At 51.6% G+C, this 15,867-nt stretch overlaps 5 protein-coding genes across 5 annotated transcripts; 2 read left to right on the forward strand and 3 right to left on the reverse strand.

Moving 5' to 3' along the window:
- Positions 1-212: 212 nt before the first annotated feature.
- N7539_009344 (uncharacterized protein) lies at positions 213-1,866 on the forward strand (the record flags this gene model as incomplete). Its single annotated transcript, XM_056938939.1, has 3 exons — positions 213-737; positions 808-1,732; positions 1,799-1,866. The coding sequence occupies 3 exons, from the start codon at positions 213-215 to the stop codon at positions 1,864-1,866; spliced, it is 1,518 nt and encodes a 505-aa protein (XP_056786316.1).
- A 987-nt stretch (positions 1,867-2,853) lies between these two features.
- Positions 2,854-5,859, forward strand: N7539_009345 (telomere repeat binding factor family protein; the record flags this gene model as incomplete). The annotated part of the gene is made up of 4 exons (XM_056938940.1): positions 2,854-2,986; positions 3,058-3,064; positions 3,253-4,635; positions 4,692-5,859. 4 exons carry the CDS (start codon positions 2,854-2,856, stop codon positions 5,857-5,859), a joined length of 2,691 nt encoding a protein of 896 aa, XP_056786317.1.
- A 992-nt stretch (positions 5,860-6,851) lies between these two features.
- N7539_009346 (WSC domain-containing protein) lies at positions 6,852-7,610 on the reverse strand (the record flags this gene model as incomplete). The annotated part of the gene is made up of 2 exons (XM_056938941.1): positions 6,852-7,138; positions 7,313-7,610. 2 exons carry the CDS (start codon positions 7,608-7,610, stop codon positions 6,852-6,854), a joined length of 585 nt encoding a protein of 194 aa, XP_056786318.1.
- Positions 7,611-9,093: 1,483 nt separating this feature from the next.
- cps1 (Gly-Xaa carboxypeptidase) lies at positions 9,094-11,133 on the reverse strand (the record flags this gene model as incomplete). The annotated part of the gene is made up of 3 exons (XM_056938942.1): positions 9,094-9,219; positions 9,337-10,666; positions 10,775-11,133. 3 exons carry the CDS (start codon positions 11,131-11,133, stop codon positions 9,094-9,096), a joined length of 1,815 nt encoding a protein of 604 aa, XP_056786319.1.
- A 2,987-nt stretch (positions 11,134-14,120) lies between these two features.
- Positions 14,121-15,818, reverse strand: N7539_009348 (putative pyridine nucleotide-disulfide oxidoreductase; the record flags this gene model as incomplete). Its single annotated transcript, XM_056938943.1, has 1 exon — positions 14,121-15,818. The coding sequence occupies one exon, from the start codon at positions 15,816-15,818 to the stop codon at positions 14,121-14,123; it is 1,698 nt and encodes a 565-aa protein (XP_056786320.1).
- Between the last annotated feature and the right edge of the window lie 49 nt (positions 15,819-15,867).

Genomic DNA, 15,867 nt, shown 5'->3' on the forward strand with positions numbered 1-15,867 from the left:
GCTCATTCCCTCTCACACTTCCTACTCCGTCGCGGCCTCTCGTTACTTTAGTCGTCCCACCTTCGACACTCGTGGCCTTCCCGCCCTTAAATCCGACCTCATCTATTCCGATTACGCCAACAGCCTGCTGCGAAGTCTTGATTCGCAATACATATCCAATTGTTTTTTTTCTCCCACACCACATTTAGTCGAATACATTGCGACTACACAAGATGAAATTCCTAATCCCGCCGTCGTTAGCCTTGGTGCTTCTTCCAGCGTTGACAATTGCCGCGACCGACGTCAACTTGGCACGCCAACTTAATGCTCGTGAAGCGGGTGCCTCTTCCGATTCGAATGCGGTTTATGTCGACGCAGAGCCCGCTGTGTATAACACTGCTGCCAAAGGGTCGCCGGACGCCCCAGTCGATGGCAAAGATGGAAAGCCGCACGCTGGTCCTTGGGTAGACACTGCCACGGATCGCGATCGCAAGGCGAAAGGCAGCGATGAGGCGAAAGGTGGGGTTATGGACGACCCAAGCCGCACGGGTCCGAAAGAGGGCACGAGAGGTACGGAAGGAGGAGTGTCGGAAAAGGAGAAGGTAAACCAGGGCACGTCCGAGAAGGTCCCCGGCAGCCCCAAAGAGGCGCCCCCGAGGCCTCACAGTGAGAAGCAGAAGCAGTCCGACGACAGCGAGGCCAGCGTCGGTAATGGAGGGCGCACATCGGATGATGCCAGCGCACTCGGAATGCTGGAGGTATGAAGTGATCCGCCATGCTGTTGGCTAGCTTGCAACAATCATTGCACACAGCTAATCAGTGATCCAGAAACCTGCCGACCTTCCCAGCAAACCGCATGATATTCCGCATCCCAAGTCTCCTTCTCAGGTCAAACAGGATCCACTCGCAGTTCAGCAGGGCTCAACTGGCACGGGATCATATCCCAGCTCCAAATCTCCAGGCCTCACAACAGGCGAAAAAGCGGTTGGCGAGAGCGATGGCTTGCATTCTCTGCTGTTCTCGTTCACGATGATCATTGTGTCTGAGATTGGCGACAAAACCTTCCTTGTCGCCGCTCTCATGGCGATGAGACATCCTCGCTTGGTCGTTTTCTCCGCCGCTTTCTGTGCCCTGTTCGTTATGACTGTGTTGTCGGCAATTCTTGGTCACGCTGTTCCTACCTTGATTCCTAAGTCGGTCACAAAACTGATGGCTGCCGTATTGTTCCTGATCTTTGGCGCAAAGATGCTCAAGGAGGGTCGTGAGATGTCTCCAGATGAGGGTGTTGGTGAGGAAATGCGCGAGGTTGAAATGGAGCTGGAGGAGAAGGAACAAGAGCAACGTCGTATGGGTCGCCGCCGCTCCTCGGTCACTCCCCACTCGCTTGAAGCTGGTCGAGCTGGAGCCCGCGCCAAGTCGCGCGGCTCCTCTAATCGCCTGCCTTCTCCTCCCGAGAGTATCTCCTCCTCTTCTTCGCGCGGCTCCTCGCCGACCCCAGGTCGTCGTCTCAACGATATGATGAATGGAGTGGGTAACCTATTTTCCCTCTTGTTGAGCCCTGCCTGGGTACAGACATTCGTCATGACCTTCCTCGGTGAGTGGGGTGATCGCAGTCAGATTGCCACCATCGCAATGGCTGCTGGGCAGGACTACTGGTGGGTGACTGTTGGCGCTATTACCGGCCACGGAATTTGTACCGCCGCAGCAGTGATAGGTGGTCGAGCAATTGCCGGCCGTGTCAGTCTGCGAGTTGGTAAGTTTTTCTGTCATCGCCAGCTTTTTTCGCCATTATGCACATGATCTAATATGGAAACTACAGTTACCCTGGGCGGTGCGACCGCTTTCCTTGTGTTTGGTATCATTTACCTCATTGAAGCCATGTATTAATATAGTCGCATTTGGCCAGCAGTGCCCTTGTTGAGGCTCTGGTGTATCGAACTCTTGGCGAAGAAAAAGGAATGATGGAGATTCCGTTGTATCGACGAGAACATCAAATGAGAACATGCTTGACCATACATTAAGACCTTTCGAAGTAGTCACCAGCCATGTGAACCGATCAAGAGTGGAACAGAGGACTGTCAGATTACCGACCGCCGATACATATGCACCTGTACAATTCAACTTATGCTTCGACCGGACCATAGGTTGCCGAGTCTCATTACACTACGTCTCGGGCTCGAGTCTCGAGTCTCGACTATGTAGCACCCGTCCGTTTCAGCCGTCACGTGCATTTGGAGCAGCTGTGACACCTGAACAGCCGCCTGGTGCGCTAACCACGTTCAGGCGGATGCCAAAATCACATGACCTCAGGTCTGGGGGTTTTAGGGGTTTACATCATTTTTTTTATAACGCGACAACTGAGACACTGATGACTTTCAAACGCCTTCCTACTGGCTAATGAGCTATAAAACACACATTTCCACATACTGGACGATTTTGAGCTCGAGTGCTTTCACAGATCTTCTGAATATGCTGACTATCAGTGCCCTGGGGGTTGGGGGTTTTAGGTCTTTCTGCCTTATTTACAGGCAAGAAGACTTTCAGGCATCAACACCTTCCGTTTAGAGCTTGCCGGAACGGAACAACTAAAATTCCTCGGCCGACCTACGAACAAACCCCTAAAGATCAAGAGACTCTTGGGGCAGAGTTCCCCCTCACCTCTATCTATGTGACGGTTTGAATTTACCACCCAGGCACTCTACATCTAAGCTTACCCTGAGTCAGAAGTCCACACTCATCCGAATTTTCACATCATCTGGATACCCTGAGGCCCAAATTCAACCCACCACACGTAGAAGAACGGTTGAGCTGGGGTCGGATACCAGAAACGCGCCCGGGACTCCAGCAGCGCACCGCCCAGCGCCCAGCGCCCACATGTCACTGACAAACCCTTCCCGGCGAGTGACGCGCAGTCAAAGTCGAGAACTTGAAGATATCAGCAATATCAAGCAATCATCTCTCCTAAAAAATGAGCGAAGGGCCCCTCCAAGCCGAGCCCAATTCAAAAGTGAGTTGCAATATCAAGAAAACTGTCCATTCCGTCAAGCTCTAGCTGCTTTGATATGACGCGAACAATAGCCACATTGTTTACCTCCACAACGGGCAAGGTCCCTCCCGTCTGAGTGGTCATGGCTGTGGATGACCCCACGTTCCCGCCGACTGTCACACTATCGCTTGTGGCCCTGAGCTCTGTCTATCTTGGATCTTGTCGAGCATTGGCTCCCTTGAATTATTTGTTTTTTTTTAAGTCTTTTCATTGCTATTCTTGTCAAGTGGATATCTGACGGGAACAGATCTCTCTCCGGTTGTCGAAAGGTCTCCTGTAAGGACTCCCCAGGCTGTGGCATCGCAGTTGAGCGCTTCCATCGTGCCAGACACACCAGCTCGCGATGAGGGCCATACCAACTTCTCTGGTACCACTTTCCTAGCACAAGATCAGGACAATGGCCCCGATTCAGCGCGCTCTGCAGGTGCACGGATCGATGCCATGGAGCTGGCCGACGAGCTGCCCGATCTTCAACAAGCATCAAATCGCTTGCTGGAGTTCTTCAACGTCAACTCGTCAAAGGCAGGACACATCTGCAAGGCTGCTGAGCGCGTTGGGCAGCCAATCCATGAGGACCACGAGCGATTCAAACGTGTTCACCGGAAACTAGCCGACAGCATGAAAGTCTTCACCAAAGAGAGCTTTATCGATGTCGCAAGTATCTCGCAACTGATTCCATCTGTCACTGTAGAAGGTACTTCTGGACCTTGGGAGGCTGCACCGTACATTTACCGGGCAAATTGTGCTTGGCTACTGTTGTCCATTCTGTCTGTTGAAGTGAGTTCGAAGAGCCAGGCACGGTTGATTGCAAACCTCAACGAGCACTTTCCACTACCGTTCATGAGCCCACTTTTACAGATCAGGCAAAAATTTTCAAGTGAGAGCAGTGAAGAGCGACAGATCACTATTGATTTGGCGGTGGAGATTCGCACGCAGCATCTGATTGCAGAAATAGAACGTCGGAAAGATGAGAAGAATTTCGACGCGCGTTCCGTCTTGAACGAGATCTTCTATCGTGTCCCAGCCTCCTCTCGAGCTTCATCTACAGCACTCGTTGAGGATGACCTCCGTGGCTTCAATTTCCCTGAGGCATTTGGGGATGGGAATGGTTCTCTGCCAGAGGATTTACAAGAAAAAGTCGGCCTACGCGTGGAGGAACTTCTTCTTCGCGACACCGACGAGGGTTTTGATTTGAACGAGCTGAAGACATCCTTCAAGTGGTCTTTGTTTTGCTTGCGCGTGGTACGCTTTGTCCAGCGACGTGAGCAGGAATTCAAAATTGCCGTTGCTTCTTATCCGAATATCGACGAGGTGCATGGTCTGATCATAAAGGCGATCAAGCGTCGTGCAAATTCAAACGCGGTGGACACACCGAGCCGTTCAGTGCTTGACGACTCAGCTTTTGGCTCTCCCTCTGCCACACTCAACGACACTCCTTCAGAGCGTGCTCGACCTCGTGAGATCGGCGAAAAAGGTCTTGTCAGCAGCAATGCCACCACCCAGAACACTTTTCGGGAAACCCCGTTGCGTCCACCTGCATCGCAGATGATGAACCCAAAGCCGGTAGTTTCGAGAACGAATGACCCTCGCAGACGCAAATCGACTAAAAAGTGAGTAAATAATCATACCGAACTCTTATATCTCCTTTACTCATTCATCTCTGTAGCATATGGCGAAATCGCGCGGGACTCGCAGAGCTCTCTTTTCTTACAGAGGCATTCTCGTCGGGACGGCATGGAGAAACAGGCTTGTTGCAGGCACGGTCGTCTCGGCTTGAAGAAACAGAACGCTCTGTGCTGCCGGCATCACCTGGAGGCTTAGGCATCACTGCTGATAGAGACGAAATTGCTGGGACTCCGGAGCCAGAGCAAGGGCAAGAGCCAGAGTCAGCTTCTCCCCAGCCTGATTTGTCTCAAAGGCCTGTTTCGGCCTCCTCCTCGAGAGAAGACCACTCACTACAGCGGAGCGAGTTTGACTTTGAAGTCACTCAGCCCCATGAAGCGGATATGTCTGCTAGTCCTCGCGGCTCGGAGCGCATCAAAAGGATCAGCCATCGTCCTCGTCCATTCTTTGCATCTCCCACAATCGCTCGGGAAAGGCAGGTACGGCAAGGTCGTTCATTGTTGGATCCTCAGCCCACCGCATCGAAGATTTATTTTTCGCCTGGTGATTCCGACGAGCCTCATCGTGGGGCACGGCATCGCGAGCCTTCGAAACAACCAGCCACCCAGATTCTGCCTGCGAGTCAAGCGGTCTCGCGTAAGCGGGGACGGGGAGACTCTGACGACGATTCTACAGGAGACGATGACGACCGGTTTTTCGATCGGGATACCCGAACTCATGATGTCCTTGCACGCAGAGCCCAAATGCCAGCACGAGTTCAACACAGCGACAAACGACAGCGAACCAATGTGGAGCCCCAGGGGGAATCGATTGAGCTGATTGAGGCGCCGACGATGGCAACTCAGCAATCACAACGATCACGGGATGTCAGTGAAGAGAATCCCTCTCCTCAACAACCCCGACAGGAGTCGCGTTGGCGAGCCGAGAATTCTGTCTCTGGAGGGTCCTCGTCATCCAGGCCAATTGCTCCCTTTGTAGGTGGACGGAGATGGTCGCAAGAGGAAGACGATCGACTTCTCATGCTGATAGCGAGATATGGTACTAAATGGGCGACGATTGAGCGGCAAGATCAGATCTGCCCTCCGTGTGACGGCGGGCCGAAACTTGAAAGGCGTACTCAGATCAATATGAAAGATCGTGCGCGCACCTTGAAGCTCAAATATAAAAGGTACGAGTTGCATGCAAGATCTGTTTTGAGGGGCTGGCACTAAACGTTGATCGATGTTCTCTAGGAATGGCCTTCCACTACCACCCGGTTTTGAGGGCGTTACGGGTTGAAGGGGAATGAAGCTAGTCGGAGGTCTTTCGCTTCGAACCCTAAAGTCGTGACTGTCTTGTTTTTGATTCCGTTGTGTCGATCATCGTGCGGCTTGAGTCGTTTTTTTCTGCTTTTTGCTCGATGAAATACCCCCCTTCCCTAGACTCATGATTTTTTTTTTTTTTTTTGGTTGATCTGGCCGCCCGCCTTACTTTTCCAAGCCTATCCTCTGCCTGGATCGCCCTATTGTTCATTTCATCAACCCTGGCAAAATGTACATTGTTTCACGTCAACGCTAGCTTTCCACCATATCTTTTGAAGTCCCAGACATTGAGTAATTCAAAGCTTGGAACTTGGTCATGAAAGTCATCGGCTCCCGTCGGACTACACCGAAGCCCTGCAGTGGCCCATACATAGCTTACTTGGCCTGGCTTGGAGAGGAAGGCTGCATTCCCTGGGCCCGACGGCAAGGACAGACTCGGATTAGATTTGTCGAGTTCGAATTTTTTCGCTATCATGGGATCCCCAATAAAGGGACGTCGACTCATCGAGTAGTCGTGTTACTGATTCACAGGTATTGTCCTCTCGTACATTCTATTATCAAGTGTGCGTACAGGAAAGGTCATGCCAGACTGGGCCAACACCCAGTGTTTGAAGCCCAATGACCATTGCAATTCCCCTCTGCTGCTTAAGCCGAGACAAGAAATTCAGTGGCTCATTCATGCCTCTCTTCTTCTTTCTCTTTCCCCTTTCCCCCCCGATTCCCGATCGAAGGTAATCAGAGATCCGCAAGCAGACACATCCATTGATTCACGCACATGATTTCATACAGATAGCCCAGCCAGTCCATGCTTCGCAAACAAAACAACAATCAAAAGCTCAGCTTTAGTGAGTTGTTCCCGGTTGGGGTATACATCTTGCCATCATGTAAGCTTTTCTCGACCTTTACAGCAACAAAGCCAAGCCAGCAAAGAGCACGCCCGCTAGCGAAGAACCCTCGCGCATGGAGCTCGCCGCATTGAAACTCGGCGTGGCCGAGGCACTGGCGCTCGCGCTTGCCGAGCTCATGGCAGTGGTCTCGGCGTTGGTGGCGGTCGCGGTGGAGGCTGGGGTGGATGCGGCGACGACGATGCCTCCGGCGGTGGTGGTGGCTGAGGCCTTGACGGTCATGGAGCTGACGAAGTTGGATTGATCGTGCACGTTCAGAACGGAGTAGGTGGTATTGCCGCCACCTGGAGAATACGGATTAGCTTGTTTCGTTTTTGTTTTCCTTTTGGAGGGAGGCCGCTATGCCATGGAGACGAGATTGCAGAGGCAAAACAAAGCAATATTGGAAGAGAAAACAAAAATTGCAAGTCACAATATGAGATGAGACAGGCATGGGACAAGTGGAGGTATAGACTTACAAATATCTTCGGGGTAGCCAGGGCACGCGGTCTTGCATTGATCGTCGGCGACCTTGTTGGCAGGAGGAGGCACGGCATTGCTGCAGCCACAGTGGTCGCCTTTGCTCAGAACGGCGAACTTGTAGTGACCTTGGCGACATTGGTCCGCACAGAGTCCGTAGGAGTTGAAGACGTTGGTGGTGTCGTTCTTGAGGTCGGGCACCTCGGAGTAGCAGCCCATGCTGGGATAGAGTGCGGAGGCGCTCACGAGGGCTGGCATGGCCAGCGCCAGGGTTGTCAGGACTTGAGAGATTTGCATATTGATGGGTATTGGAATGAAGTGATTCGGTGGAGAAGATTAAGTGGTATATCCCAAGTGCAAGAGCAAGCTGGGGAAGGGTTTCCTTTTTGAAAGAATGACGGAGGGCCAGGATCAGTATGCCTTATAAGGGGGAGGCAAGGACAAAGAGAGACGAGTGAGAGAGTTGATAGATTTCCGAACGTCACTTGTCGTTGTTTCGCTAATTTGGGAGATAATATGGGGAGGGCAAAGAGAAACGGATCCACATGTTTCACTTGTTCATCCTTTCAAGAGTCATTGCAACCCTGATGAACCTGTGCGGATGGACTTTTCCGTCCTCCATCGAGTCCATACAGAAGGCCAAGGAGTAGTAAATCTTCCTACTTCCGACTAGCGGATGATTGCTGACAGTCCCGTTTGCTTGGCTGCTTCATTTCGTTGGTGTGTCCAGTCGCACGCTCCCTTCAGGGATCCGCATTTATGCCCCCATCTCCGAACCCGAGCCAACGGGACAATTGGATGATGGGGAAAGAAGATGAGAAGCAAATAAGGCGACCCTGAAAGACGATCCGTATGTTCCGCCATGCTCCCCATTTCTTCCCCTTTTAGGCCGAAATTTGGGCCGACGGAGCCTCAGGGTTCCTGACCATTCAAGAAATAGTGCTGCTACTAATAGTGACTGTGAAGCAGGAAAAACGCATGTCAGATCCGTTCTGGGACTCGCTTTGAAACACTAATGCGGATACTTCCCGGTTCCTGGCTTTGTCGCTAATCATTCATGAAATGATGCTGCTCAGTGCTCAGCATTTCCCCCCTACCTAGTGGCGACTGGCGACGATAGGTCTGACAGTGACAGTTACTGATGAAGTGGTCCGGCTAAAGGTGAGCAAGGCGACTTGCATCGCAAATTCGATCTATGACCATCACTCGATCAAGAGGATCGACCGTCCTCGAGTACCATTCGGCAAGCTCTTCTCCTCGAGATGTTAATTGTTGACAGTAGAGGAGTGGAAAGTATCTGGCGGTGTGAGACTGCATTCTTCAAATTCGGAAGGGAGAATCAGAACCTCCGGGTGGGTCACATTCTCATCAGTTCGCCCCGACCGAACTCCAGCAGTCTGCTAGCCTCCCCATAGTTTGCGAGATCAACGTGGTACTCATCAGTGATGGAGATGATCAGAGTCTCGAGTGGAAAACATGAATTGGGAATCATGCGAGGTGATAGGTCCTAGCTGATCATGGTCCCTGAGGAAAATAAAAAGGACTAGTCATATCGTACTGGGTCCTGGCTCAGTACGGTTCAGGTAAGATGGTAACACACGCAACCATCGAGCGATAAAAGTCGGGCCGGACATCAAGTTCTTTCAATGTTCTATAGGCTCAATAGGATGATTAGGATCTGGTGCTGCTTTTCGTCGCTAGGTACGACTAGTCCCACTTTTTCCGGCATCGCGACGCTCCAGTCCCACAGCTGCGATATCATTTGAACCGTCAAGACAAATCACAAATTCACCGGGAGCAGCCAGTTTCGAGGTTGAACATCCTTTTCCACCATGCTCGCCACAACCTTAGATGCCATTCCATTCTCGATTTCAATCTGACCATTGGTCAAAGGATCGGATAAGATCTACAAGGTGTAGTACAAGGTTAGCCAGACAGTCCAGCTCTTGACGGCCTCTTTCCCAACATATCTAGGCAACAAACAAAGACGGGCAAGTGGAGAAACAAACATACCATAATATACCATAACTCCTTCCAAGTGAGCGTCCAGGTGGACTCGCTCATCGACGGTGTGGATATTGTAAGAACCGTCCTCGCGAGACGGCGCCCAGCGATAAATGTTCTCCGTCAATGACCAGTAGAACCGCGTGTCGGTATTGCCAGTCATGATGTCGCCGGTGACCACGACCTTGGGGATGGTCTCGGATTCAGCACTGCTCTTCGAGGTCAACGGATTCGAATGGGATTCAAACACGCTGCGAATCACTCCCGAGAATCGTGCCCAGGTCTGAGAAGTCAGGGGATCGGTGGGGGAAATCGGGGCAGGATCGAGAGGCTCCATCAAGGGCGAGAGCACGAGAGTGCGGTCACCCGTGCCGTCAAACATGCCCGTGGGATTAGCCGAGCCGGCAAAGTCGACATGCAGAGTGATGTTGTGAGCTTTGGCGATGGGCTCAATGATGCGGACGGCGCGTTCACGGAGCTGGTCGGCGGTCATGTGAAGAGCCACGCGATAGTTGACGACCGCTGAGATCTTTTCCGGCAGAGCATTGGTCTTGACACCACCAGTGATCAGGTCGGCGGCTTGAGAGGTCTGAAGAGTATATCGAACGGCAGGACCCCGGGAGTCGGCCAGCGCCTCGGCCAGGGATTCGGGGTCTCCATGGACCAATTTCTCGGACAGCCAGGGCTCGACGTGGTCAGGTGAATACCGGGCCTGACATCCCAGCATCCCGTATGAAGGATGAGATGGATCCAGACGTGGAGAGAAGAGCTCTTGGCGCTCTAGCTCGTAGATGATCTCGGCCATGATACCGATGCCCGTGTGCGTCGGGGGAACACTGCTGTGACCACCCGGTACCGCAAGATCAAGCACAAGGTCAAGGCTCCCCTTCTCACCAACAGCAGGCGAAGCATAGAGGATACTGGTATCGTTGCCGATGTTTCTCAATCCGGTGCCGCCTTCATCGAGGATAAACTCGAAGCTGTCCCGACCGTACCGGTCCTCGAGAACGGTCGAAATATTTCCGGCTCCCAGGAACCCGTGCGATTCCTCGTCGAAGCCAAAGGCTAGCACGATCGTGCGACTCGGGTGCCATTCCTGGGATAACAGATCTTCCACACTGGACATCAGACCGATCAAGGTGTTCTTACAATCGCTCGAGCCTCGACCCCAGATCCACTCGCCGTCGAAGTGGCCAGAAAAAGGCGGGTGCGTCCAGTCAGACGGATCATCAATGGGCACGACGTCCTGGTGCGCCATGAGTAAGATTGGTTTGCGACTGGGGTCGCTCCCTTGCAAAGTAAACACCAAGCCCAAACGATTGATGTGTTCTACTTTGGCTTTAGTGTGACTGGAAACAGGCACCGCATCAGTGGTCAGTCAGTCAATGTGTTCTGTTCCTTGTTGCTCTGCTGTGAATACCACGTGTGAAGGACCGGATCAGCCAACAATAACTCACACCCGAGGAAACATCTTCTTCAGCAGCGACTGAAACTCGACAATTGGCTCAAAGGATTTATCGTAGGGGTCAGTCGCAAAATCCCCCACGGTGGTCGGCACCTGGACCGCCCTCGATAATCGCTGGGCCTGACGAGCTCGGAAATGCTCATCCTTGAGAAAGGCCACTGATTCATGCAAGCCATCCGCGGGCACTGCAACCTTGGGTGCCTGTGGACAGATCTCGTCTTTGCTTGCAAAGGAAGTGAGCGTCTTGAGACCCTTGGTAATCTTGCCGGGGAGCACCACTTGAGTAGGAGGAATGCCCAGGGCGAGAGCTGCAGGCATTGAAGCCCATCCTAGCAGAGTCGACCCTTTCATCGTGATGGAAATGACCTGAGCGACACATAAGGTGACCACAGGAAAGAGATTTGATCCCAATGCCGGTAGGTGAACTTGAATTGACTTATCGTGGAGCGACAAAAGATGCCGTCAATCGTCTGTATCGTTACCTTCAGGCAAGGGCGCTGTCTTTCTCTCCGCTTCTTATCTCACGGGCGTTTCCCCTCACGCAGCAGCTTTTCTCGGCCCCGCGGCTTTGGCGGGGAAGATGCGGTGTTACCCCAACGCGATAAGCCCGTTGGAGAAGTCTCCGACGCGATCGACAGATTCGACACCACTGTACAGGTGTACACCGGACAGAGTACGGCCGAGAACAAGGATAAAAATCAAAAACATACAACAGCCAGGATTCGCATGTGGTCACCCACCATACTACTAACTGGCCGGCGTGTGGCTTAAGTACGGCTGAGCGGACGGGAAGCCCTGTTCTCCACACCCTATGGTCGTATGTACCAGTTTCAGCGGAGAAAAAAATCATGTACGTGCTCTACTCGAGAGCTATCCAACGTCATTAGATGAAATTGATCGGATACCCCTTGGATACTTCGACTTCACCATATGTTGTGACTTGTAATGTGAGCGAGACTAAAGCTGGATTTTTTGACTAGCCCTAATGAGATTTCCAAACTGCAATCATAGCCCTACCCGGCTACTATGTAACCAAGAGGGTTCAACTCCGAGAAGGGGCAGTAGAGATAAGGACCAAGTACTGTACAATTTACAACAGTGGGAATGCATATCCTCGATCATCCACTCTTATACTACATGGCCGGCGTATTGCTATGTGCGGCAAATACTGGGTGAGGTGCCGCCCGGGCTAGTCCTGAATTAGATCGAGTGACTGCGCTATAGACAGGGTCAGTAGTATGCTGGCTCAGCCGTTACCCTGGCTAGAATGTAGTATGTACTATGTAGATGATGAGATCATGAGAGCGAGTGATTCTCCCCCTCTCCGGTGCGATAGCCGCTCTGATCTTCTCCAGCTCGGACTCAGCTAGCGTGCCAATGGCTCAGCTTGATCAGGCTGAAACTGCGCTTTCCTAGAAGTCGCATTCCACCGAGTCACAGATCCAAATCAATGAGATCAACGGCGAGGCTGACTCCGTTGCCGCCTTGATGCGCTTACTGACTCGACACGAACACGGTCTACTGATCCACATCCGGACACCTATTGAATGTGAAGAGTATAGATGCACGGGTTATAGAGTCACGTGCATGTCTTTAGGCTGGAGAAAAGAAAAGAAAGTGACTGCCCCTCCTTTTGATTACCCTCGTTGACCATCATATTGTTATACCAAATTCACCTCTGATCTAGCCCATTTTTTTGATGACTGGACCGCCATTTACTTCGGGAAATAGGATTGACGTTGTTGATCCAGCAGCGCCTGCCTTGAATTTACATAACTGCTTCTAGGGTATTGTTATTAAATCCGACTCTTTCCACATGTTAGTGAATGTGACTTTGTAGGGGAGAACCTCTTGCTCAAGCTAACAACTTCATCCTCTGGATACGGATGACAGACCCATACTGTGGCCCAGTTTCATCGGGCAATCAAGATAAAAAGACAGCGCATTCAAGTGAGACAAGAAAAATCATCCGTAGAACCATAATCAGCTTTGCTAGATGTCTCTCAAGCTGGCGAAAAAGAGCAGGGATACCCGAGAAGAACTGGGTCGATCCGTCACCGCCATCTAAACAGCAAAAGTGCGTGATTCTGGTGGACGAGAATGAGAAGATGACATCGCTCTCCCATGCGGATTACACAGTTGGAATCATATGCGGGCTTCCAGTTGAGATGGTTGCAGTTTCAGCGATGCTGGAATCGGTCAAACTCCATTGTCATTAGCGGCAGCAGAAGGACATGCCGTTGCAGTGAAGCATCTTCTCGCAAACCTAGAAAGCAACCCTAATAGGAGTGCCTATCGAGACAGAACGCATTTGGCATGGGCTGCAGAAAGGGGCTATGACGCAGTAGTCACTTTACTGCTCGAGAAGGATCGTGTTGACCCAGATCTTCCTGACAAATACGGACAGACTCCCCTGTCTCTTGCATCTGCTGAGGGAAGGGATGTTGGGGCAGAGTTGCTCCTTGCAAGTGATCGAGTTGATCCAGCTTCGAGGTTCAAAGATGGACAAACTCCCTTGTGCTTTGCTACAATGTATGGTCACACGGCTGTGATGCAACTGCTGGTTGCAAAACATGGGATCGATCCGGATCCCCAGGATGATTTTAACCGGACTCCCTTATGATGGGCTGCAAAACATGGTCACGGGGCGGTAGTTCAAAAGCTCCTGGCAGGAGTTGAGGCCAATCCATCAGTGGGTGATAAAGGTTGGCCAGACAGCCTTGTCCTGGGCGTTTCAGAATGGACATCAATCTGTAGCTCGTCTTTCTAGCCGTCGGGCTGCGAGCTCCGTTTCCCAGCAATGGCCAGACGCTAGTTCCTGACGAAAATGAACAAATCATCCGGAGAGCAAAGTTTCGAGAGTCATCAAGACGTATCTGCTCGGTGGTGTTTACGCAGGATAGCCATCTACTAACTGGCCGACGTGGGGCTTGAAGTACGGCTAATAGTAGCCTGGGGTGCCTTTCTGGCCCTTCATGTCGTCGGTCGCGCGATAAGGGGTGCCTAACGAGGGTGTAATTTGAGAAGAATGAGAATCCTTTGCAAGAAAACGCAAGTCTCGCTCGTCACTCACTTCTGGCGTACTGGCCCCTTGGCCTGACATAGAAGCAGCGAACGACTGGACGACCTTAATTCCGTCGCTCTCGCGCTTTAGGTCTCCGATACTGACTCGTCTAAGCTGGTTCCGCTAATCAACGTCGATGTCAGTTAAGGGACCGAAACAGAAGGAGTAGATACTAGGTACCTCCTTTTATCTATGTGACGACGTCCTATTAGATCGGAGGGACGAGTGTATCAACGAGTGATACATTCTTGAAAAAGATGCTCATTTCGATTAATCAATCTCGACACTTGACAACTTGGGCTTCTGGAATGGCCGGACTTATCAAATCTGCAAAGCCGCCTTGCACAATCGACTTGAAGCCTCCGTCCAAATTTGCGACTTTGAAGCCGGCTTGTCGCAGTATTCTGTAGGCAATATAGCCCCGATACCCGACCCAGCAATAAACGAGAACAGGGCATTCTTTCCGTAAATGTTGGATATTCTGCCGCACTTGGTCCAAAGGAATATTGCGAGCACATGGAACATGTCCCCGGGAGAATTCATCAGGAGATCGGACGTCAATGACCTGCCAACTAGCGGTTAGATGCGAGGCCGCCTTGGGGTGCACGATTTCGACTAATCCGCGGAGGAGGTTGCTCCCGACAAATCCTGCCATATTGATGGGATCCTTTGCCGAACCATACGGTGGCGCATAACTCAATTCGACATGTTCCAAGTCAAAAATGGACATATTAGCCTGCAGTGCGATCGAAATAACGTCAATGCGCTTATCGACACCTGTTTCTCCAACGGCTTGAGCTCCAAGAAGACGGCCGGTCCCAGGTTCGAAAGCAACCCGGAGTGTGATCGGGCTCGCAGAAGGGTAGTAGCTGGCATGATCAGGTGGGTGGACTGTCACCCAAAGTGGACGGAAACCAAGATTCTCTAAGCGCTGGACTGAGAATCCCGTAGTTGCGGCCGTGAGATTGAATACTTGGCACACACACGTGCCAACGTTCCCTCTATACGGTGTCGGAATCCCAAAGATGTGATCAGCAGCAATACGGCCTTGTCTGTTAGCTGGACCCCCCAGTGCTAACGACGTGGCTTGATGAGAAATTCGATTTTCGACCTCAACCATGTCTCCGACAGCATATATATCGGGATCGGATGTTTGCATGAAAATATTCACGGTGACTCCACTTCTTCCAACACGAAGGCCAGCACTTTCCGCTATTTGGAATCGTGCACGTACACCGATTGCCACGATGACGACGTCTGCAGATACGGTTTCGCCTCCAGAAAGCTGAATCTTGACGGAGGATCTGTCTTCGAGTATCTCCGTCACTTTTTGATTGGTAAATAGATGAACTTGGTGACTTTCCAGTTCTCTGTGTATAATGTTTGCGAAGTCGTCATCAAACGGGGGAAATACGTGACTGGAACTTTCGACCATGCACACGTCTAGGCCCAGTTTGCGTATGTTTTCCGCGGCTTCAAGACCGATAAATCCTCCCCCGATGATAGCTGCACGCTTGCAGCTAGTTTTTGAGATGAATTCCCGGATCTTCTGTAAGTCTGGTATCGTTTGCAACGTGAGAATCTGAGCCAAGCCCATGCCAGGGATGGCAGGGATAACCGATTGCGCTCCTTGGGCCAGGATCAGCTTATCGTAGGACATCTTGTAGAAATTGTCGCTCTGTAGATCGTGTATGTTGACTCTACGCGTTTGTGGGTCGACTTCCACAAGCTCTGACAGCAGACGGATGTCGATGTTGAATCGCGCCTCTAGACTTGCTTCTGTTTGAAGTACCAAGTTTTTGTCGGAGTCGATGACTCCTCCCAAAGCGTAAGGGACACCACAATTTGCGTAGCTCACAAAAGAGCCTCGCTCCAGAACGGTAATCGAAGCATTCTCATCCAAGCGACGGGCTCGGGTTGCAGCTGACATTCCACCAGCTACCCCGCCCACGATGATGATGCTCAGCGGCATTTCAACTCCCCGTCTGTCGTTAGCGATATCCGGATCGTATTTGGGATAA

Source organism: Penicillium diatomitis (assembly GCF_028827545.1).
Source record: "Penicillium diatomitis strain IBT 30728 chromosome Unknown utg000015l_segment0_segment0, whole genome shotgun sequence".
Lineage (NCBI taxonomy): Eukaryota > Fungi > Ascomycota > Eurotiomycetes > Eurotiales > Aspergillaceae > Penicillium > Penicillium diatomitis.